The sequence below is a fragment of the Mastigoproctus giganteus genome, chromosome 4 (genome assembly GCF_048544385.1).
Source record: "Mastigoproctus giganteus isolate SK-2022 chromosome 4, ASM4854438v1, whole genome shotgun sequence".
In the NCBI taxonomy this organism is placed as follows: Eukaryota; Metazoa; Arthropoda; class Arachnida; order Uropygi; family Thelyphonidae; genus Mastigoproctus; species Mastigoproctus giganteus.
The window spans coordinates 237,223,949-237,242,862 of NC_143578.1; the positions used below are offsets into that span (position 1 = coordinate 237,223,949).

The window sequence follows — 18,914 nt, forward strand, 5'->3', positions numbered from 1 at the left end:
ATTTGATGTAAGAAAGCAAGCTTATGCAGCATCAGCCAAAAAAAAAAAACCCACTTCCACTTCAATCCTCTGTTCATTCAAAATACCTGTCCAGCTGAGCCTTAAACTTATTTAGGCTATCAACCTCCACCACAAGGGATGAAAGTCTGTTCCACCAACCAACCAACCAACCACCTGCTGGCTAAAGGCAAATTTCCGCACGTCTATCCTACATCTGTCTTTCCTCAATTTGAATTTATGCCCTCTCAGGTGATTTTTCTGAGCAAGAGGAAGAATCCCATCAGCATTGAGCATGCTTAAACCATTCAAGGCTTTATACACCTCTATCAGATCACCTCACTGGTGCCTAGTCTCCAGACACTGTAATTTGCAAAACTTAAGCCTTTCTTCGTAAGAGCACCCCTTTGTTCCATTCACTAATCTTGTTGCCCTTCTCTGTACTCGTTCCAGCAGCTCTACATCCTTCTTGAAATGAGGCCTCCAGACCTGTATACAGTACTCTAGGTGTGGCCTGACCATTGCCTTATACAATGGAATAATCACCTCCTTATCCCTGCTGGAAAAATTCCTGTATATCATTGACAATACTCCATGAGCTACTCTTGCAGCCCATCTGCACTGCTCAGAGAACTTCATATCTGCCTGCACAACCACCCCCAAGTCCCTTTCATTCTCTACCACTGTCAGTGTAGTACCACAGAGTTGATACGTTGCTCTGGGGTTGCTGTTTCCCATGTGTAGTACTTTACATTTGTCAATGTTAAACTTCATTTGCCACCTCTCAGCCCATCTGCTCAACCTTTCCAGATCCTGTTGCAGCAGCATAGTGTCAGTAGTGTCCTTGACAACCCTGCCAACCTTTGTATCGTCTGCAAACTTGGACATTAAGCTTGATATACCATCATTAATATCATTTATAAATACAGAAAACAATAATGGACCCAACACTGAGCCCTGAGGGACTCCACTAATAACATTAGCCCACATTGAGCAGTGTCCATTGATTACCACTCTCTGTCTTCTCTGCAAAATTTTTGACTATACTTTGTATGTATAAATAAGTCAAGCTGTGTTCAGTAGACTCAACAAGCTGATTCAACATAGCGTTATTCTGGATTATCATCAATGCAACTAACATCACAAAGTACCAGTTCGGTGGTGTGTTGTGTATGTAAATTATGTGATCTAAGGCTAGTTTGTACATCTGTGGAATGTAACACTCAAGAGCTAATACAGCAAACTCCGCATTTCTGACAGATATTGGCAAACAAGCTCTACTTGGAAAGGTCTCAATACATTTTGTGTATCATTGGTAGAATGTTCAAATCTTTCCAAACAGGCAGAGAGTGACATAGTTACTATCCTACAATGAAAGGGCATGGAGACTATTATAAATATTTATGACTGTCAACCATTCTAAAGATAAATCTGCTTTTTGGTTATTTCTCACAAATCCTGAATTGGAAAAATACATTATTTTTGTATAAATAGATAATTTTGCAATATTCTGATAATAAATGGGTGCTAAATTCAATTTTTACAGACATCTGATTTATGAAACTCTTAGGTTTAGATGATTAGTCCATTACTAATGAAATACTAATTCTGAGGATACTGCGCTTTATCTTGGAATGAAATAAATATGAAACATAAAAAAGATTTCAAAATGATGTAAATAATGCTATTATACATAAAAGATGAGAATGAGAATAGGTAGCATAAATTGATCATTTATAATTTACTTTAGCTAATAAAAAAAGGAGACTTAAATAAGAGACTAGTATAATATGCAGACCATTAAAAACTTTATTATGGGATAATAAAACTGTTTTAAATAAGGAATTTATTTTATCTTTTAATATTTACATTCACTAAGCTGTGGTATTTTATAACAAAATTATTCTCTTACCTCCACCATTGTCATAAGCTACATTTGGAAATCGCCACACATTTCCTAATCCAACTGACATTGAAATACATGAAAAGAGAAATTCGATACTGTTTCCCCATTGACCACGATCTGAGTTATCTCCCTGAAATAAAATATAATATATGTGAAACTTATGGTTTACAAGAGGTACTACAGCCTTTAAAATAACAGGAATAAAATTATTATTAAATAAAATACTAGCAGGACCCCTTGCGAAAATTTCGCAATTGGTAGCAGAGTTTTTTTCTGGCTGTCCTAAAGAAATGTAGTCCATGTTTGATTGTGAGCAGGTAAGCCAGTATGCATCAAATCCTTTCTTATTTCTGTAAAATAAAACTATTCTTTCTTTTAAGGTAGGCAGTACTAGTAGGGAAAATATGCCCATTCTGTAAAATAAAACTATTTGGATTTTTTACTATTTGCAATGTTTATATTTTCCCATGTTTTTGCACATGTAGGAAGAAATATCTTCAATTTGAGACCAAATCGGTTAGGCCTATCGTGCACAATGTGTACAGCTAGCTGTATCAGTTGAAAAAATTTTGCAATTGGTAGCAGAGTTTTATTGTTATTATTTTTTTTTTTTTCGGAACAAAGGACACGATTGTGCGAATGTGCAAATTGTTAATAAGAAAAAAATGCCTTATGAACTTAGACAACTGTTTGTTTAACAGTTAACATCTTCCTGTGGCTCCATCTATAAAGTGAATGTTGAACTATTCTCATTTCTGCTACAAAACTGGTTGATTCCATAAAATAAAACTATTTGGAATTTTTAAATTTTAACAACTTTGTGCATACCTAGGAAGAAATAACTTCAATTTGAGACCACTTCCAGTCTGATCAGTTTAGCCTATCATTCACACTGACTGTCAAAAGAAAATGGCTTCCGTATTAAATATATAGATGGTGTATGTGTCCGGGGAAAAAAAATTTAACCTGATTTTATGTTTTTTGCAAATTTTAACATTTATTTATTTAATTACCAGGTTTTGTTTCCATAAATTCATTGGAGGGTTGTGAAATATTTTTGGCTTGTTTTTTAATCAAAATTATTATATGGTGGGAGAATACTTTCAGGAACACCTTTGATAAACCCATCTTTGTAAACAATATGAATACTGAAGAAATAAACAATATCTGTGCATTTCAATAAATATGAATCTAACCGATGCAAAATGTATTAAGAGAAAAGGTCTCAATACATTTCACGTATCATTGGAAGGATAAAATTTGGATCAAATCCAAATCTTTCCACCAAACAGGCAGAAAACAGCAACAAAAACATTGTATTACACAGTAATAGTTTATCGAGAAGAGTACATGTAGAAAATGGAGGCTTGTATTATGGTATGATTAAATGATCCCTTTGCATAGTAATTATCAACTAGAGTACTGAGAACATATAGTGCTTAAACAGCAGGGATGGTTAACCCTTGTGTTGAAAGAATTGTATGACCTTCAAGGGTAAATGAGTAAAAAAAAAAAAACATATGAAACTGCTAAAACATCATGTGGCTTTTTTTATAAGCATGATAGCTTATAAACAGAGCCAAAGGCCACTAATGCCTGACTAGGAGAGGTAAAGAAGTGCTAACTACAAATGCCAGAGTATAAGGTTAAAGATGATGAAAAATGTTCTTGCCAATGTTGCAAGAACATGTAGATTTCAGTGTAGAGAGAAACAATATACTCTTTGCAATCAGCACTCCACCCCCCCCCAGGGAGGTGTGGAGTGTAGGGTTATCAGTGGAGTCCCTGAGGATTCAATAAAGAACCCTTGCCATTTTCAATATTTATTGATATTGAGTGATTAATGAAGTAATTGTGTTCATAATAATTACACAATACACCAACCGATGTTATAAATAGTGTTATGTTTATTAAAATAATGTTGTAAATAAAATAAAATAAAATAAAATTCCAATAAAAACTGACTGTACAATATAATATGAATTTAAACTGCAAAGAATTAATTACAATAAAACAATGTAGATGAAACACATAATGATAAAAGCGCTAAAATACCGTAGCTTTCAGAGGCATCCGCCTCCTTTTTCAACAGTGAGGCTTATCGTACGGCACATCCTTAAATATCAGCAGGCTCACGGTTCTCAGCATGTGGTTCCACAGGAGCATGGGCAGCGCTCTCCCCATGTGCACTGGAACCGGAAATGTCTCAGGAGCGTGCCAGGCGGAACCGCTCATCCCATCCAAGAACCGCTGCCTTGAAAAGGGGATGAATGCAGATTCCCCTGTCTCTATTAATGGTATTGCTCTCAGAGGAACAAATCCGCAAGCTCTCGAACCACTTGCGGTCCCAAAATCTAGGAAAGGGAGGGTACTCTCTATTTCCACCTCTGAGGTAAACTGAATAAACGGGTTATTTTACCTCGGAGGTGGAAATAGAGGGTACCCTCCCTTTCCATAGGGAAGGCCCTAGGCTAAAAACTAGTGTATATAGAAAGCCCATGTGCCAGGGCCAATATATGCATTATAATAAGGCACAAACCAACCATCACAAGAATAGTGTTATCAGGGCATTGTTGGATAGGGCTGGGTCCCATTGCAGCACCTCTGCAACAATACTTAAAAACATTGAAATAATAAAAATTTAATAATTAAATTGCTTAATTTAGTTATTTTAATTAATTTATTTATTTATTAAATCATTTTTATGATTTTAATGCTTTTAAATATTTTATATTTAATATAACATTTTAATGTGGAGTATTTCCTATTTTTATATTAGAATAATGTCAAAAGTACATAACTCGATTTATGATGGTTGGAATATGCAAGTGTGATAGTGTTAAGTAAATAGAATTTTCACACCAAAAGGTAAGTTAATAGAAGAAAATATGGCAGACCACTTTTAAGTGATAATGTAGTACCATTGGCAAAGCTGCATTATTTTTTGCATTAAAAAAATAGGGATGAGCCTTCAGAAACAATATGGTATTCTATATGGTTTAAAATATTCAATTCAGAATAAAGTGGGTATTTTTCCACACCATGGTGCTAAATGTGTTTAAATGATTAATTATGGAATGGATTTTAATTTAATGACAAATATATTGATTTTAAATTAGAAAAAGCCTGTTCAAAATTAGGAATAATATAGGGGAGGCTTCTTTATCCTCTCTGTTGTTCTTGTTGTTTCCCCCCATCCAGTATAGCCAAAATTTCCTATTAAATGTAATGATCTTAATATTAATAGCAGATCAACTTTGCACATCCCCAAAAAAAGTAATCTACCATTTTAAAAGAAGAGCAGATAAGGAGGTACTTATAATTATTTTAAATATAAAATCTATCTACCTGTCTATAAAAATATAAATAGTATTTTGAATTACTATAAGCAAAAAGAAAAACATTTTAGGAAAGTATATGCAACTGAGTGCAGTTACTGTATTGCAATTTCTAATTTACAACAGATTAATCAAACTGAACACGTGGCTACATATAAAAGAAAGGCCAATTCATACAATGACTTCTGATGGTTAGAAAATTAACAATTCCTACACAGACAAAAAACAAATTTAACATTCTTATGTTGACTAGGTTATTAAATTATCTTACATAATTTAAAATATATATTCATCTATTACTCTACATGTTCCTTCTTTCATATGAGTAAAACTAACTTTTTTGCAGTGTAAGTGAAGCAAAACAGTTAGTTAATCATAACACAGCAATGATAAAGCCAACAATATCATAAGCACCAAATGTTCAAGAATTATCACTATTAAATGAAAAATCATTTACAAGAAACTAGAAATCATATGGAAAAGTTGGCAATTACTGAAGTTACAATTTTAAAGTTATATATCTAATTTTAATGAATTTTAGATTTAATATTAGTATCAGCCTATATGGTGCACAGAATTCCCAGGGTTTTTTCTGCACCAACCAGAAAAAAAATAGTTTCAAAGTTTTTTTATCTTCATTTATTTTTTTTAAATAAATTTTTTCCAATATTCACAAAAATACCTGTGCCATGGTCCTTAGTTATTATTCTTTCAACTAATAAGAATGGTAACTTTTCTTTTTTTGATTATAATAAAGTTTAAAGATGATCTTTATCAGGAAACACATTAAAAGAACTAACTACAGTAGCTACTAGCAAAGTAACCACCTCCACTGCAACAAATTGCACAAGAGACATTTTGAAAATAAACTGAACAAACTACATATCATTCTAATCATTTCAGATAATAAAACCTATCATGATAAAAAAAATTACATAAAACACAGGCATGAGACTTATTTAGCTGTAATCTTATCCTAATGATTATAAAATATTTCAGTAAAAAAGAGGAAGAAAAGGGACTTTAACCTAATATGTGTACACAGATCTGCATTACAATTTTAAAGATGACTATCAGCACTTTTATCTCATTTGTATGCCACCAGATAAAAAAAGATGGCAATCTTATTCCCCATTTGTGAACCACCAGGTAAAACTTAACTGGTGACCTGGCATCAGTGAATGGACTGGTATGTATTTCTATAAATCATAAAAACTGTTTCAACTATTTTACAAAATTCTTGAAATCTATAAATTTGCCTAATGGAAGAAGTATTTTATATCATCCCCAATATAAAAATAGACTTTTATATACTACTCTTATATATCTTCCCTTAAATAACTATATCTTTATTTTGATGTGATAAATAAAAAATACTGAATTTCAATCAATAAGTTGGTAAGTATTTCTCCTAATCACACATCATATAAACCTCTTGAAAAATTTTAAGAGAAGACTCATAAGATATATAGTTTTATTTTTAAAAAATATTTTTATATCTTACATCTTTAAAATTAAAAAATAAATTTAAAAAACTTTTAACCCATCTTAAATTAAACAAGTAGTATTATATTATCAAAATTTATATATCCTATTATTTTCTCTTTTAGATATAAATAACAAAGGTCAAAAATTGTATATGCAACCTAACTGTTGATAACACATCACTGTAAGATGCAGAACAGATAAATTTATGATATGCATTTCATCATACTACAACTATCTAATACTATTTATTACAGATATATTTAAGATTGTGTGCGTGTGTGTGTGTGCAGTTTCATTAAATTTTTTTTCAGCTGGAAATCTGATCAAAAGTTGTTTGCCTACAAAAGTTGTAAAAAAAAAAAAAAAAAAAAGAAAAGAAAACTGCTTAATAAAAATGACTAATATTACAAAAATATTTGTTTTTATAACACTGAAGCTAATTTTTAATTTCTAACAAGTTTAACAGAAAACCAATTATAAATTTTATGATTATGAATTATAAATATTTAAAAAGTTATCCTTAAAAAATATGCTAATCACTATCCCAATGAATGTTAGATCAGAGTACTTTATACAAATTACATTCTTTTCATAAATATTGGAATATTCTAATCATTTGTAGCATCAAAGACAGTATATTCTTTAGTATAAAATGAATCTAAATGACCTGGTGGATATAAATATGATTTTGGTTTGAATTTTTGGATAGGTCATACTTCAGTAAAAAAGAGAAAGAAAAACTATTTGGCATGGTATACTGATCATGGTATAATTCTTATATTTTCAAAAAAAAAAAAAAAAAAATTGGTGGCTCTTAGAAATCTATTTTTTATCAACTATTATGGAGATTAACATGCAATAATGCCTTAATTGACAAATATCATCCAATACCTTATTGTATGGAATGAAAGCCTTCCTCTCTCACTCTTTCTCCAGGTAGGAGCCTGGATCACTATTATATCCACACACCTAGCAAACTGTGTAGAATAATCCTCTTCGCATAAATCATGTAGCACTTCCCACAGGCGGTACTTGTTGTTGGTGGCTCTGAAAAATGAAATATATTGTGCAAAAGGGATATGGGGAGTATAATGTGTACTCCCCCATATCACATATTCAAACAGAAAGAACAGATGGGACAGGAAAGTGGGTTATGCTCTTAGTTAGGAAGCATATTAAATCTAAGGCAATGCATCAGGTTTACATGGGTGGCAGTGCAATGTTCAGTTTGGTGTGACATAAGTGCTGGGATAACAAAAATGAGTGTTAAAGGCCTAATTACTGTGATGAGCATAACAAACCACTGAGAAATAGAGTGGGCCAGTAAATCACAGTCTTATAATGGAGGATTTTAACTTTCCAGATAATGGCTGGAACTTGTGGATTGGTCATGACACACTAGCAAGACTTCTGTGGATTTATTGGACGACTTTTTTCTACAGCAGCATGTTAGAGAGGCAATAAGAGAGAGTAATACTCTTTATCTGAGTATCAGCAGTGATTCTTCACACGCTAAGAACCTGCAAGTGGCCCTCTGGGTGGCGGTGATCACAGTGTGCTGATGTGGGATTTACTTAAAGACATATTAACTGCTGGGGTACAGGGAAGAATTTTGGCTGTCATAATTGTTATTACAGTGGGCTAAGATGGTTTTCAAATTCTATACAGTGGGCCATTTGATGATTTAATAAGTAAGCATCTCAGATAAGCATTCAGGGAAGTAATCATAGAAGCTACTAGGCTTTTCATACCAACTAAAAATAGTGTTCTAGGCTCAGACCTAAATGGACGTTACATTAACTGATGAGATTGTGGCAAAGAAGAAAAATGCACAGGATGCATATAAATTATCAGTGATACAGCAGCCTATAGTAGATACAAACTAGTCTGTAATCAAGTCACAAAGAAGGTTAGGCAGATCACAAGAAGTCTTTTGCAAAGAATGCCAAAGAAAAGGGGCAAAGGCTTCTTTACTTATATTAACAGCAGGATGGGGTTAAATAGCATTGTTCCACTTGATATTAATGGTTTAACTGGTGATGATCCTGCTCAAGTTGATGACAAACTGAATAGGTATTCTGATTCAACATTCACACATAAAGAGTTCTTTAGGAAGGGGAATGCCAGAAGTTCATCAAAATCTAACAGGGAGCTAAATCATACTCTAAATGAATTTTTGATAACTGAGAGGAAAGTCGAGGAGAAATTGATGAAGCTTAACATAAAAAAAGGCTGGAGCGGACAAGATCTATTCAATTATATTAAAAGAGACAGCAAAGGAGGTAAGCAAACCCTTAGACACAATTATGAGAGCATCTTTGGGGGGAGCTTCATATGGACTGGAGATGGGCAAATGTAACTCCAATTCACAAAGTGGAGGGGGGGGATCAAAATGTGACATGAGTAATTACAAACCTGTTAACTTCTGTTCCTGGGAAATAATGGAGTCACTGGTTAAAAAGTAATGTAGAACCATCTAGATGGGAATGCAATTATGCTGCAGTCATGACATGGGTTTGTTGAGGGCTGATCATGTCTGAACAATCTGATTGGATGCTAAGATAAATATCAGTTAATATAGAAATAATTAATGCAAACATAATTATCAGAGCATCTTTGGATTCTGGGGGGGGGGGTTAAAATAAAATGAAGTTGTGCAGATGTATCTCCAAATCACCAAAAGGGAAGGGGATCAAAATGTGACATAGTAATTACAGACCTGTTAATTTCTGTTCCAGGGAAATAATGGAGTCACTGGTTAAAGAAGTAATGCAGAACCATCTAGACAAGAATGAAATTATACTAAAATTATATTGGGTCCTTGAGGTTGTCACAGACATTCTCTCAGATATGCCAGACAAGCTGTACTTGCTACTTAGGAGTCTAAAAAGCAGATGGAACTGATACTCGGGTGACAACAAGTAAAGTTGACCCAATTTAGGCGAAGTATGGACGGTCTGTGACAGCCAAATCCTGTGCTTGCACCTTCACGATGGTGGGACTGTTAATAATCCTGGGTATAACCCCCATGCACAAGCACACTGTGGGTGACCACCTATGTTGTTGTTTTGGTTTTTAGGAGCATTAGCAACTAAAGCCATATTGCTCCGGGATTTGCGGTGGTCGTTCCCTGACCTTTCCGCATCCTCCGTATTTGGTGGTGACGGGCTCGAACCCCGGTCTAATCAAGAAGTGTGTGCTACGCACTGCTGCTCCTTCCCACCTGGCTACGGAGGCGCCACGTGACCACCTAGGTGTGAACCAATGTAAGCAAGGGTTGAGGTGTGGTGCCCACACCACATGGAGGAATGATGCCCATCTGTGTTACCAGGCAATAATAGGTGGTAGATGAGTCTCATCAACCAGTGCAAAACCACCACTTTGCATATTGAAGGCTTGAAGTGGTGGTACCCAAGTTTAGTCTCCAGACCTAAGTTCCGATCAACCCTTCCCCAACTCTACCATCATGCAGTATGACTGATGACTTTTCAGGTTATGATGGACATCATGGCAAGATCCAATCTTCCTAACATTTTGTGGGTACAGCTATAAAATGGTGTTGGCAGGCCGGCCACTAGTTAGTACACTGGACCGAACATATTGGTAACTTTTTAGGAGGTTTCTGGATCAGCTGGTGCTACCTTACACCAGCTGATCCTACCTCTACTCTGCCAGATAGTGACTGGAGGGAGTCCAAGTAGGTGTATGCGGAGAGCATTGTCAAGGCCACGTTATGTCAAAGATCTGGGTGTATTCTTACCATGTGTACACCATTTCCAAAAATTTCATTACTTCATACAGGATGTCCCCCCCCCCACTTTTTCTTACTATTGAGTACACCATGAATTGTCAAATTAAACAAGCTAATCTGTGAAAAGATCTAAACCTCCCAAACACTTCCTAGTTCATTTCACAAATATATGTGGTCTCAATTCTAATCTCAACGATGTCCATTTCCACTTGCAGTCTGCCAAACCCCATGTACTTTTCCTGACAGAATCTCAGTTATCGGTTTATTCAACTACTGCTCATCTCAGTTGCCCAAATTATTTGCTGTATGATTCCTTTCGCCTCAAAGGTGGTACTTGTGAATATGTCCATTCCAATATTCCCTGTCAGAGACTTGGTAATTTGGAATCTCCTCTTTTCGATCTTCTCTGGCTCAAAATCTCTCTACCTCATTGTGTCAAATTCATCTGTTTTCTCTACCATTCTCCCAACTCCACTAATCACTTGGAGTTCTTTGACTTCCTTTCTTTGCAACCCGACTTTCTCCAGTCCAACTTTCCTAACAGTGAGGTAATTTTCCTTGGTGATTTTAATGTTAACGACTCCAGCTGGCTTCCGTTTTCTAGTCACACTGACCCAGCTGATCGAGACCCTGAGGCTTTTGCAATTACTAATAACCTTGCACAGATTGTCATTTACCTACAAGAATACCGGACAATTCAAACCATACAGCCAACACGCTTGATCTTTTTCTCACAAACAACTCTTCTAAGTACAAGGTCGAATTGAGTGGTCCTTTAGGCACCCCAGATCACAACTTGGTGATTGTCTCTTCTCCAATGGAGCCTTTAACTCATGACTATTGCCAACCTTGTGTTGTTTGGAATTACAAGAATGCAAAATGGGATGACCTGTGAGATTTCTTTTCTTCTTTTCTTTGGTCAGATTACTGTTTCAAAACTTAATGACTCATCTCTAAAAGAGCCATTAATTAACTCATTGTCTCATAAACGTACTGTTTTTGCTGAATGTCTTTTCTACAGATACTTCCATGGACATGTTCTTCTGAATTGGCTTCTATAAGTCCCACTCTCTCTTTCAAAACAGTCCGAACACATGCGGCCACCAGCCAACATCCATTTACTGTCCAACTTCAAACTCACAGAACCAACTTTTCATCTTCCTCGTTTATTCATTCAACTGCTGTTTTCTGGAACAAGAATATTATACAAGAATTGTATAAAGGCATATTTATGTTGATAAGGCTTGTCAAGAGTTGGAGCAATACTAAAGCTAGAAAGTAGAGACCTACCTCCCCCGTGGTGGGGACAGTAACTTGTGGTGGGGGTGTGATTGTCCATCCTCACCACAAGGCCAAAGGCCAAATTAATAATCTAACTATTAACAACTTATTATCGTTTGAGTTGACCGGTGGGGTCTTTGTATTTATTTTCTTTTCATGTTTAAGAACGAGAATAGCCTTGTGCAGGCGAAGTTTATTACTGCTCCTGGTTTTTTTCTGTTTTATTAGCTTAAATTGGCATATTAACTTATTTTCTAGAGTAGCTTTATATTTCTAGTTATGATACTTAGTTTAAAGTATAACTTAGATAGAGATTTTGTAGGTATTACTTAGTATTGGTAAGGGTATCAAATATACGTGTTACAAGTTGCAGCTCCGCTGAACGAGAAGTTTTTTAGCCATATTTAGCCGCTTTATTGACCAATTGATATATCAAATTATTTTCTATAAGTAGCTTATAGACTTAGTCAGGATCCTTAGTTTATTCTGAATTGAGACAGCGAGATTTGGAAGTTAATTAATACTTAAGTGTCCGCAGATTTACTGTTCGTAACTTGCCGCCATTGTTATACAATACAACGTTATATCCCGAACTAGATAGCGTAAGCTTAGTATAGTATATAATATAATATTGTCAATTAATCAGTAAAATCTATTAATCTTGTTAAACTTCATTGTCAATTAAATTGTACTTTTTAAATAAATACATATAACGACTTAGGTTACAAACGTAACATAATTAATTAATACATAACTTGATACGGAAGTTATATAAACAAAACTTGTAGATAATACTCCATACTGAAAAATATATATAGCGCTATAACCGTGTTGGGATACAAGTTTAGGGTTATAATTTTGTACTGAAATTGAAATTTTATTGAAATTAAATCGAAATCATGACTCAGACCAGAGCAGCAAAGCAAAAGGCTCAAGCTAATGGGAGTGCTGTGGCTCAGGGGAGAACTGAGTGGAGCAGCCATCCTCTGAATCACAGCCTTTTAAACTGCACCGCTTGCATGATGTTGCTGGAGCAATCGGGTATGTGACATGATATTGCCATGGGGGATGTCTTTGTGTGTGCGCACGATGTAAGGAGTGTACGGAAATCAGGCGACAACTCAGCACTGTTATGGGCCTATATGAGAGCTTGAAGGATAGGGTGGATGCTCTCGAAGGATCTAAATTGAGGGGCCCATCAAGCTCTCAGCTGCCCACATCAAAGCCAGAGCTTGCACTTGGTCATCACGCAACACAGCGGCAACCCCCAAGACAGAACGCGCTGGTCCCACAGCAACTAGTAGTTGTTGGTGACTCTATTGTCAGGGAAACAGGGAACATGCTTTGTAAAAAGGATAGGTGGAACAGGACCAGGGTATGTTGTTGTTTTTTTTGTTATTTGATGTTTAGGAGCATTAGCAACTAAGGCCATATTGCTCCGGGAATATGTGGTAGTCATTCCCTGACCTTCCTGCATGTTACGTATTTCATGGTGACAGGCTCAAACCCCGGTCTAATCAAGAAGCGTGTGCTATGCACTGTTGTTCCTTCCAACCTGGCTACGCAGGCGCCTCCAGGGTATGTCTGCCAGAGGCAAAGGTTGATGACGTTGTAGAGCAGATATCATCATTTAAGGGCACAAAAGGTGATATAGTTGTACACGTTGGCACTAATGATATTAAGAGTAGGAGACTGGCAGAATTACTTAAGAGGTCACTGTTGAAAAAAAGCGTGAATTGCGGTTGAATTTGAAAGTGTCTGCAATTTTGCCCAGACACGATAGGAGGGAGTATATGATGAGAACCTTGCCGATCAATTCGGCCCTGGAAAGACTGTGCAAGACTCAAAGGGGTAGAATTTTTTTCAGCCTGGTCTGTACTTGTTAACAGAAGGGACTGCTTCTACAGGGATGGGATACACTTAAATAGAAAGGGTGCAAGAATATTTGCTGATGCTATCGAGGCAGTGTTAGGTGGGTTAGAAAACTGCTAGCTTGGGGGGAATACAAGGACTAATAGATTAACAGTAGCCACTGGTAGAGGTGAAAGTGATTCTTGTACTGCTTCTATTGGAATGAGCAGAAGCCTGGAAAACAAGATGCAGGATATTTCAGAGACTGCTGGGAGTCATTGCGGTACAAGTAAACACATGGGTTGTGTTAGGGTAGCTAAGAAAAAGAACAGGTGCATGTATACTTGCGTGTGCACCAATGCTAGGAGTTTGGTAAATACATTTGATGAATTGAGGTATTGCTCAAAACATCAAAGGCAGATATTTGTTGGGATATAAGAGAAATGGTGTCACACAGATATAAGGAATGCAGAATTGGAATTTGGGGGTACAATGTGTATAGAAAGGATAGACAGGATAGGAAGGGAGGAGAGGTTATGCTATTAGTTAAGAAACACATAAAATCCAAGGATGTGAAGCCAGTTGACATCGCTGGACAATGCAGTGTCGAGTCATTTTGGTGTGACATAAGCATTGGGAGATCAAAATTGAGAGTAGGAGAGTGCTATAGGCCTAATGACTCGAATGATTACAATGAACAATTGTACAGAGAAATAGAGTGTGCTAGTAAATCAGAATGTCTTATAATGCGGGATTTTAACTTCCCAGATATTGACTGGAACTTGTGGGTTGGTCACTCCCACACTAGCAAGGCTTTTGTGGAATTATTGGATGATTGTTTTCTACATCAGCATGTTCAGGAGGCAACTAGAGGGAGTAATATTCTTGATCTGATTATCAGTAGTGATTCTTCATGCATTAAGAATCTGCAGGTAAATGAACCACTAGGTGGCAGTGATCACAGTGTGCTGAAGTGGGATTTACTCAAAGAGGTAACTACCATCAGGGGCAAAGGGAAGGGTTTTTGCTTTCGTAAAGGCAACTACGATGGTCTGAGACAGTATTTAAATTCTATACAGTGGGACCAACTGATGATGTTACCAACAGTAAATTCAAAATGGGAAGCATTCAAAGAACTTATCTTGGAAGCTACTAGGCTTTACACACCAACTAAGTAATACTGTTCAAGATTTAGGCCTAAATGGATGTCAGATGAAATAATGAGACATATGGCAGAGAAGAAAAATTCAATGGGATACATATAAATTAATGGGTGATATGGAAGTCTATGATAGATATAAGCTGGTCTGTAACCAAAGTCACAAACGAGATTAGGCAGGCAAAGGCAGATTATGAGAAATCCTTGGTAAAGGATGCAAAGAAAAACAGAAAAGAGTTCTTTACCTCTGTAAACTCTAGAAGGAAAGGGATGAATCAGATTGGTCCACTGGATATTGATGGTTCAACAGTTGAGGATCCTGCTCAGGTGGCTAACAAATTAAACGAGTATTTTGCATCTACATTCACACATGAGGAGTTATTCAGGAAGGGGAATGCCAGAGGTGAAGTAAACTCTGGCAGTGAGCTAGATGATTTTGTAATAACTGAGAGGAAAGTGGAGGAGAAATTGTTGAGGATAAACATAAAAAAGACACCTGAGGTGGATGGGATCTATCCAGTTATATTAAAGGAGGCAGCAAAGGAAGTAAGCAAACCCTTAGCCATAATTATGAGAGCTTCTTTGGACTCAGGGGAAGTACCCATAGACTTGAGATGTGCAAATGTGACCCCAATTCACAAAGGAGGATCAAAGGCTGACACAAGTAATTATAGACCTGTGAGTTTAACTTCTGTTCCGGGAAAATTAATGGAGGAACTGGTTAAAGAAGCACTGCAGGATCATCTAGACAAGACTTCAGTTATAGCTCGGACACAGCATGGTTTTGTTATGGGAAAGTCTTGTTGACCAATTTGATTGGATATTATGATGCAGTCACAAAAGAACTGGATGCAGGGAATAACTTTGATATTATATATTTCAATCTTAGAAAGGCTTTTGATACTGTTGAACATGGAAGACTGCTGCACAAATTGGAGCAGTGTGGCATTGGAAGCAAATTGCTGCTATGGATAAAGGGATGGTTGAGTGGGAGAAGACAGAGAGTGGTAATCAATGGACACTGCTCATCGTGGACTAATGTTATTAGTGGAGTCCCTCAGGGTTCAGTGTTGGGTCCATTATTGTTTCCTGTATTTATAAATGATATTGATGATGGTATATCAAGCTTAATGTCCATGTTTGCAGACGATACAAAGGTAGGCAGGGTTGTTAAGGACACTACTGATGCTATGCTGCTGCAACAGGATCTGGAAAGGTTGAGCAGATGGGCTGAGAGGTGGCAAATGAAGTTTAACATTGACAAATGTAAAGTACTACATATGGGAAACAGCAACTCCAGAGTAACCTATCTACTCTGTGGTACTACACTGACAGTAGTAGAGAATGAAAAGGACCTGGGGCAACAAGATTATTTGCTTCATATCTGCCAGATATGAAGGCAGATATGAAGTTCTCTGAGTAGTGCAGACGGGCTGCAAGAGTGCTCATAGTGTCTTGTCAATGATATACAGGAATTTTTCTAGCAGGGATAAGGAGGTGATTATTCCCTTGTATAAGGCAATGGTCAGGCCACACCTTGAGTACTGTGTACAGGTCTGGAGGCCTAATTTCAAGAAGGATGTAGAGCTGCTGGAACGAGTACAGAGAAGGGCAACAAGATTAGTGAATAGAACAAAGGGTTGCTCTTACGAAGAAAGGCTTAACTTTTGCAAATTACAGTGTCTGGAGACTAGGCAACGGCGAGGTGATCTAATAGAGGTTTATAAAGCCTTGAATGGTTTGAGCATGCTCAATGCTGATGGGATTGTTCCTCTTGCTCAAAATAATCGCCTGAGAGGGCATAGATGTAGGATAGATGTGCGGAAATTTGCCTTTAGCCAGCGGGTAGTTGGTTGGTGGAACAGACTTCTATCCCTTGTTGTGGAAGTTCATAGCCTAAATAAATTTAAGGCTCAGCTGGACAGGTATTTCAAATGAATGGAGGGGTGAAATGGAAGTGTTTTTTTTTTTTTTTTTTGTCTGATGCTGTATAAGCTTGCTTTCTTGCATCATATGCCTCTACTAATGCTAATGCTAATGTTAAATTAAACAACTAACCGATTTGGTAGAAAAGGTACAAATGAGAAGACTAAGTCGCATATGGGTGAGAACCCCGGTGGCGACTTGGGAAGGAAGCTCATTCAAATGAATGAATGAATGTATGCATTGTACTTCCCATATTCAAATTCTACATCCCTCATATCTGAGTGACACCACATCTCTGATATCCCAACAATGTCTGCATTTGATGTCTCAACCAGCATTTCAAATTCATCAATTTTATTTATGCTCCTACCATTGGTAGGAGCATAATGGCAGGAACAGGTGCAAGTATACATGCACCTGTTCTTACTCTTAGTTATCCTAACACAGTACATATGTTTACGTGTTTTCATGATGACTCCCAGAAGTTCTTGATATCCCTAGCAACTTGCTTTTAAGGCTGCTGCTCGTTCCAATAGAAGCAGTTCAAGAATCACTTTGACCTCTGCCTGCAACTATTGTTAATCTATTAGTCTGTGTATCTTCCCAAGTTAGTAGTTTTCCAATCCAACTAATACTGCCTCAATAGCATCAGAAAATATTCTTGCACCCTTTCTATTTAAGTGTATCCCATCCCTGTAGAAACAGTCTCTCCTGTTAATAAGCACAGACGACGCTGAGAAAAATTCTACCCTATGAGCCTTGCACACTCTGCCCAGGGCCGAACTGATTTATAAGGCTCTCATCATATACTCCCTCCTATCATGTCTGGGCAGAATTGCAGACACTCAAATTTAACTCTAACTTGAAACTTTTTTCATATGCAGAATATAAAAAATAAAATTTTTCACTTTAAAAAACTGAATAAAGTGATATACTTTATACTTTTCTTTCCCTTTTTTATTTAAAAAATAAACTGAACATTACAAAAAAGACAGCAGTACAATTAATAACATTTAATTTACAACAGGCACAAGTAACATTTAATTTACAACAGGCACAATTAACATTTGATTTACAACAGGTACAATTAATAACACCTAAACAGATTTAATTGTTTTTAATATGGATTCAGACCAATGGATGGTTTTGAGCATCACACGCCTAGTGAACAATAATAACTTTATCATTACGTAAGTAATATTTCAAGTAACTAGTTTACTATGATATGTTCATTATTACATTTTTTTACTCTAAGCAGGACTGCTGTTTGTGAGGATAAATTCCTGAAGATGTCTGAGAAAATCCACAAATAGTGAGACTAGTAAGGCTTTTATGTAAGTGACTCAATTCAATGGCTCAAGTTTAAGCTGAATGACTAACTTTAGTTGCAAACAGAGCTGTACCAACCTACTTGCTGTTGTTTTGGGGTTTTAGGCACATCAGTGACTTAGACCATATTACGCCATGTGTGTGTTATGTCTGCACAAGTGTATATTCATGGGCTGATTTCCACGATATGTGGGCTGAGAAACCCAGAATAACTCACTGCAAACATCCTATTCCCTCTGCCTGAGATCAGCTACAGGACTCAAACCTATACTTCCCCAAAAAAAGTAGCAAAACTGCTTACTGACATGGAGAATGTGGCCACCTAGCCATCTTTGCACTGAATACCAGTTACAACAACAAAATGGCCAAACTGAATTGTGCAACATCATCCCAGGTTTCAACAGCTAAGAAAAAATTCAATTTGGCAAGAATTTGATTCTGCTGTGGTACATCTTGTTCAAATAGAAAATCTTAGGGGGGCAGTTGAAGTTGAACTGCATTTAAATCAGCCCCTTTTGTCAAGACACAAAAATAAACTAGATTGGTAAAAGAAAACAAAATCATTTATAACAGGATTTTCAAATCAGTAGATCATGGAAGATTTTGCATAACTGCAACTACAGCTCAGAGTAAAGGGAATTTCTCAAAAGGGGTACAGATAATCACTGAGAAGCACAGCAAGTTGACAACTGATGAAGTGTCTAAAACTGTGTTTCTTAATTTGAAACAAAAATAAAATATTTAATTTCTTAAAAATTTTAGTCTCTTGCTGTACTGTATTTAATGTCTATGCATTGTATTTTTATGATACCTTTGTTGAATTTAATGCATATTTTATTACAGTGTTTGGTTTTTATTTCTTTATGGATTAATTATAAGTAAAACATA

At 36.2% G+C, this 18,914-nt stretch overlaps 1 protein-coding gene across 1 annotated transcript in view; it reads right to left on the minus strand.

Annotated features, from left to right (window-relative positions):
• The window catches only part of LOC150087520 (uncharacterized), a 217,197-nt gene that overhangs the window by 100,881 nt on the left and 97,402 nt on the right, over positions 1-18,914 (minus strand). Inside the window, exons 17-19 of the mRNA XM_090372513.1 lie at positions 7,621-7,776; positions 5,252-5,255; positions 1,910-2,033 (exon numbers count right to left, since the gene is read on the minus strand). Of these exons, the coding sequence (XP_090228639.1) occupies positions 1,910-2,033; positions 5,252-5,255; positions 7,621-7,776 (284 nt within the window). The remainder of the gene's footprint in view (positions 1-1,909; positions 2,034-5,251; positions 5,256-7,620; positions 7,777-18,914) is intronic.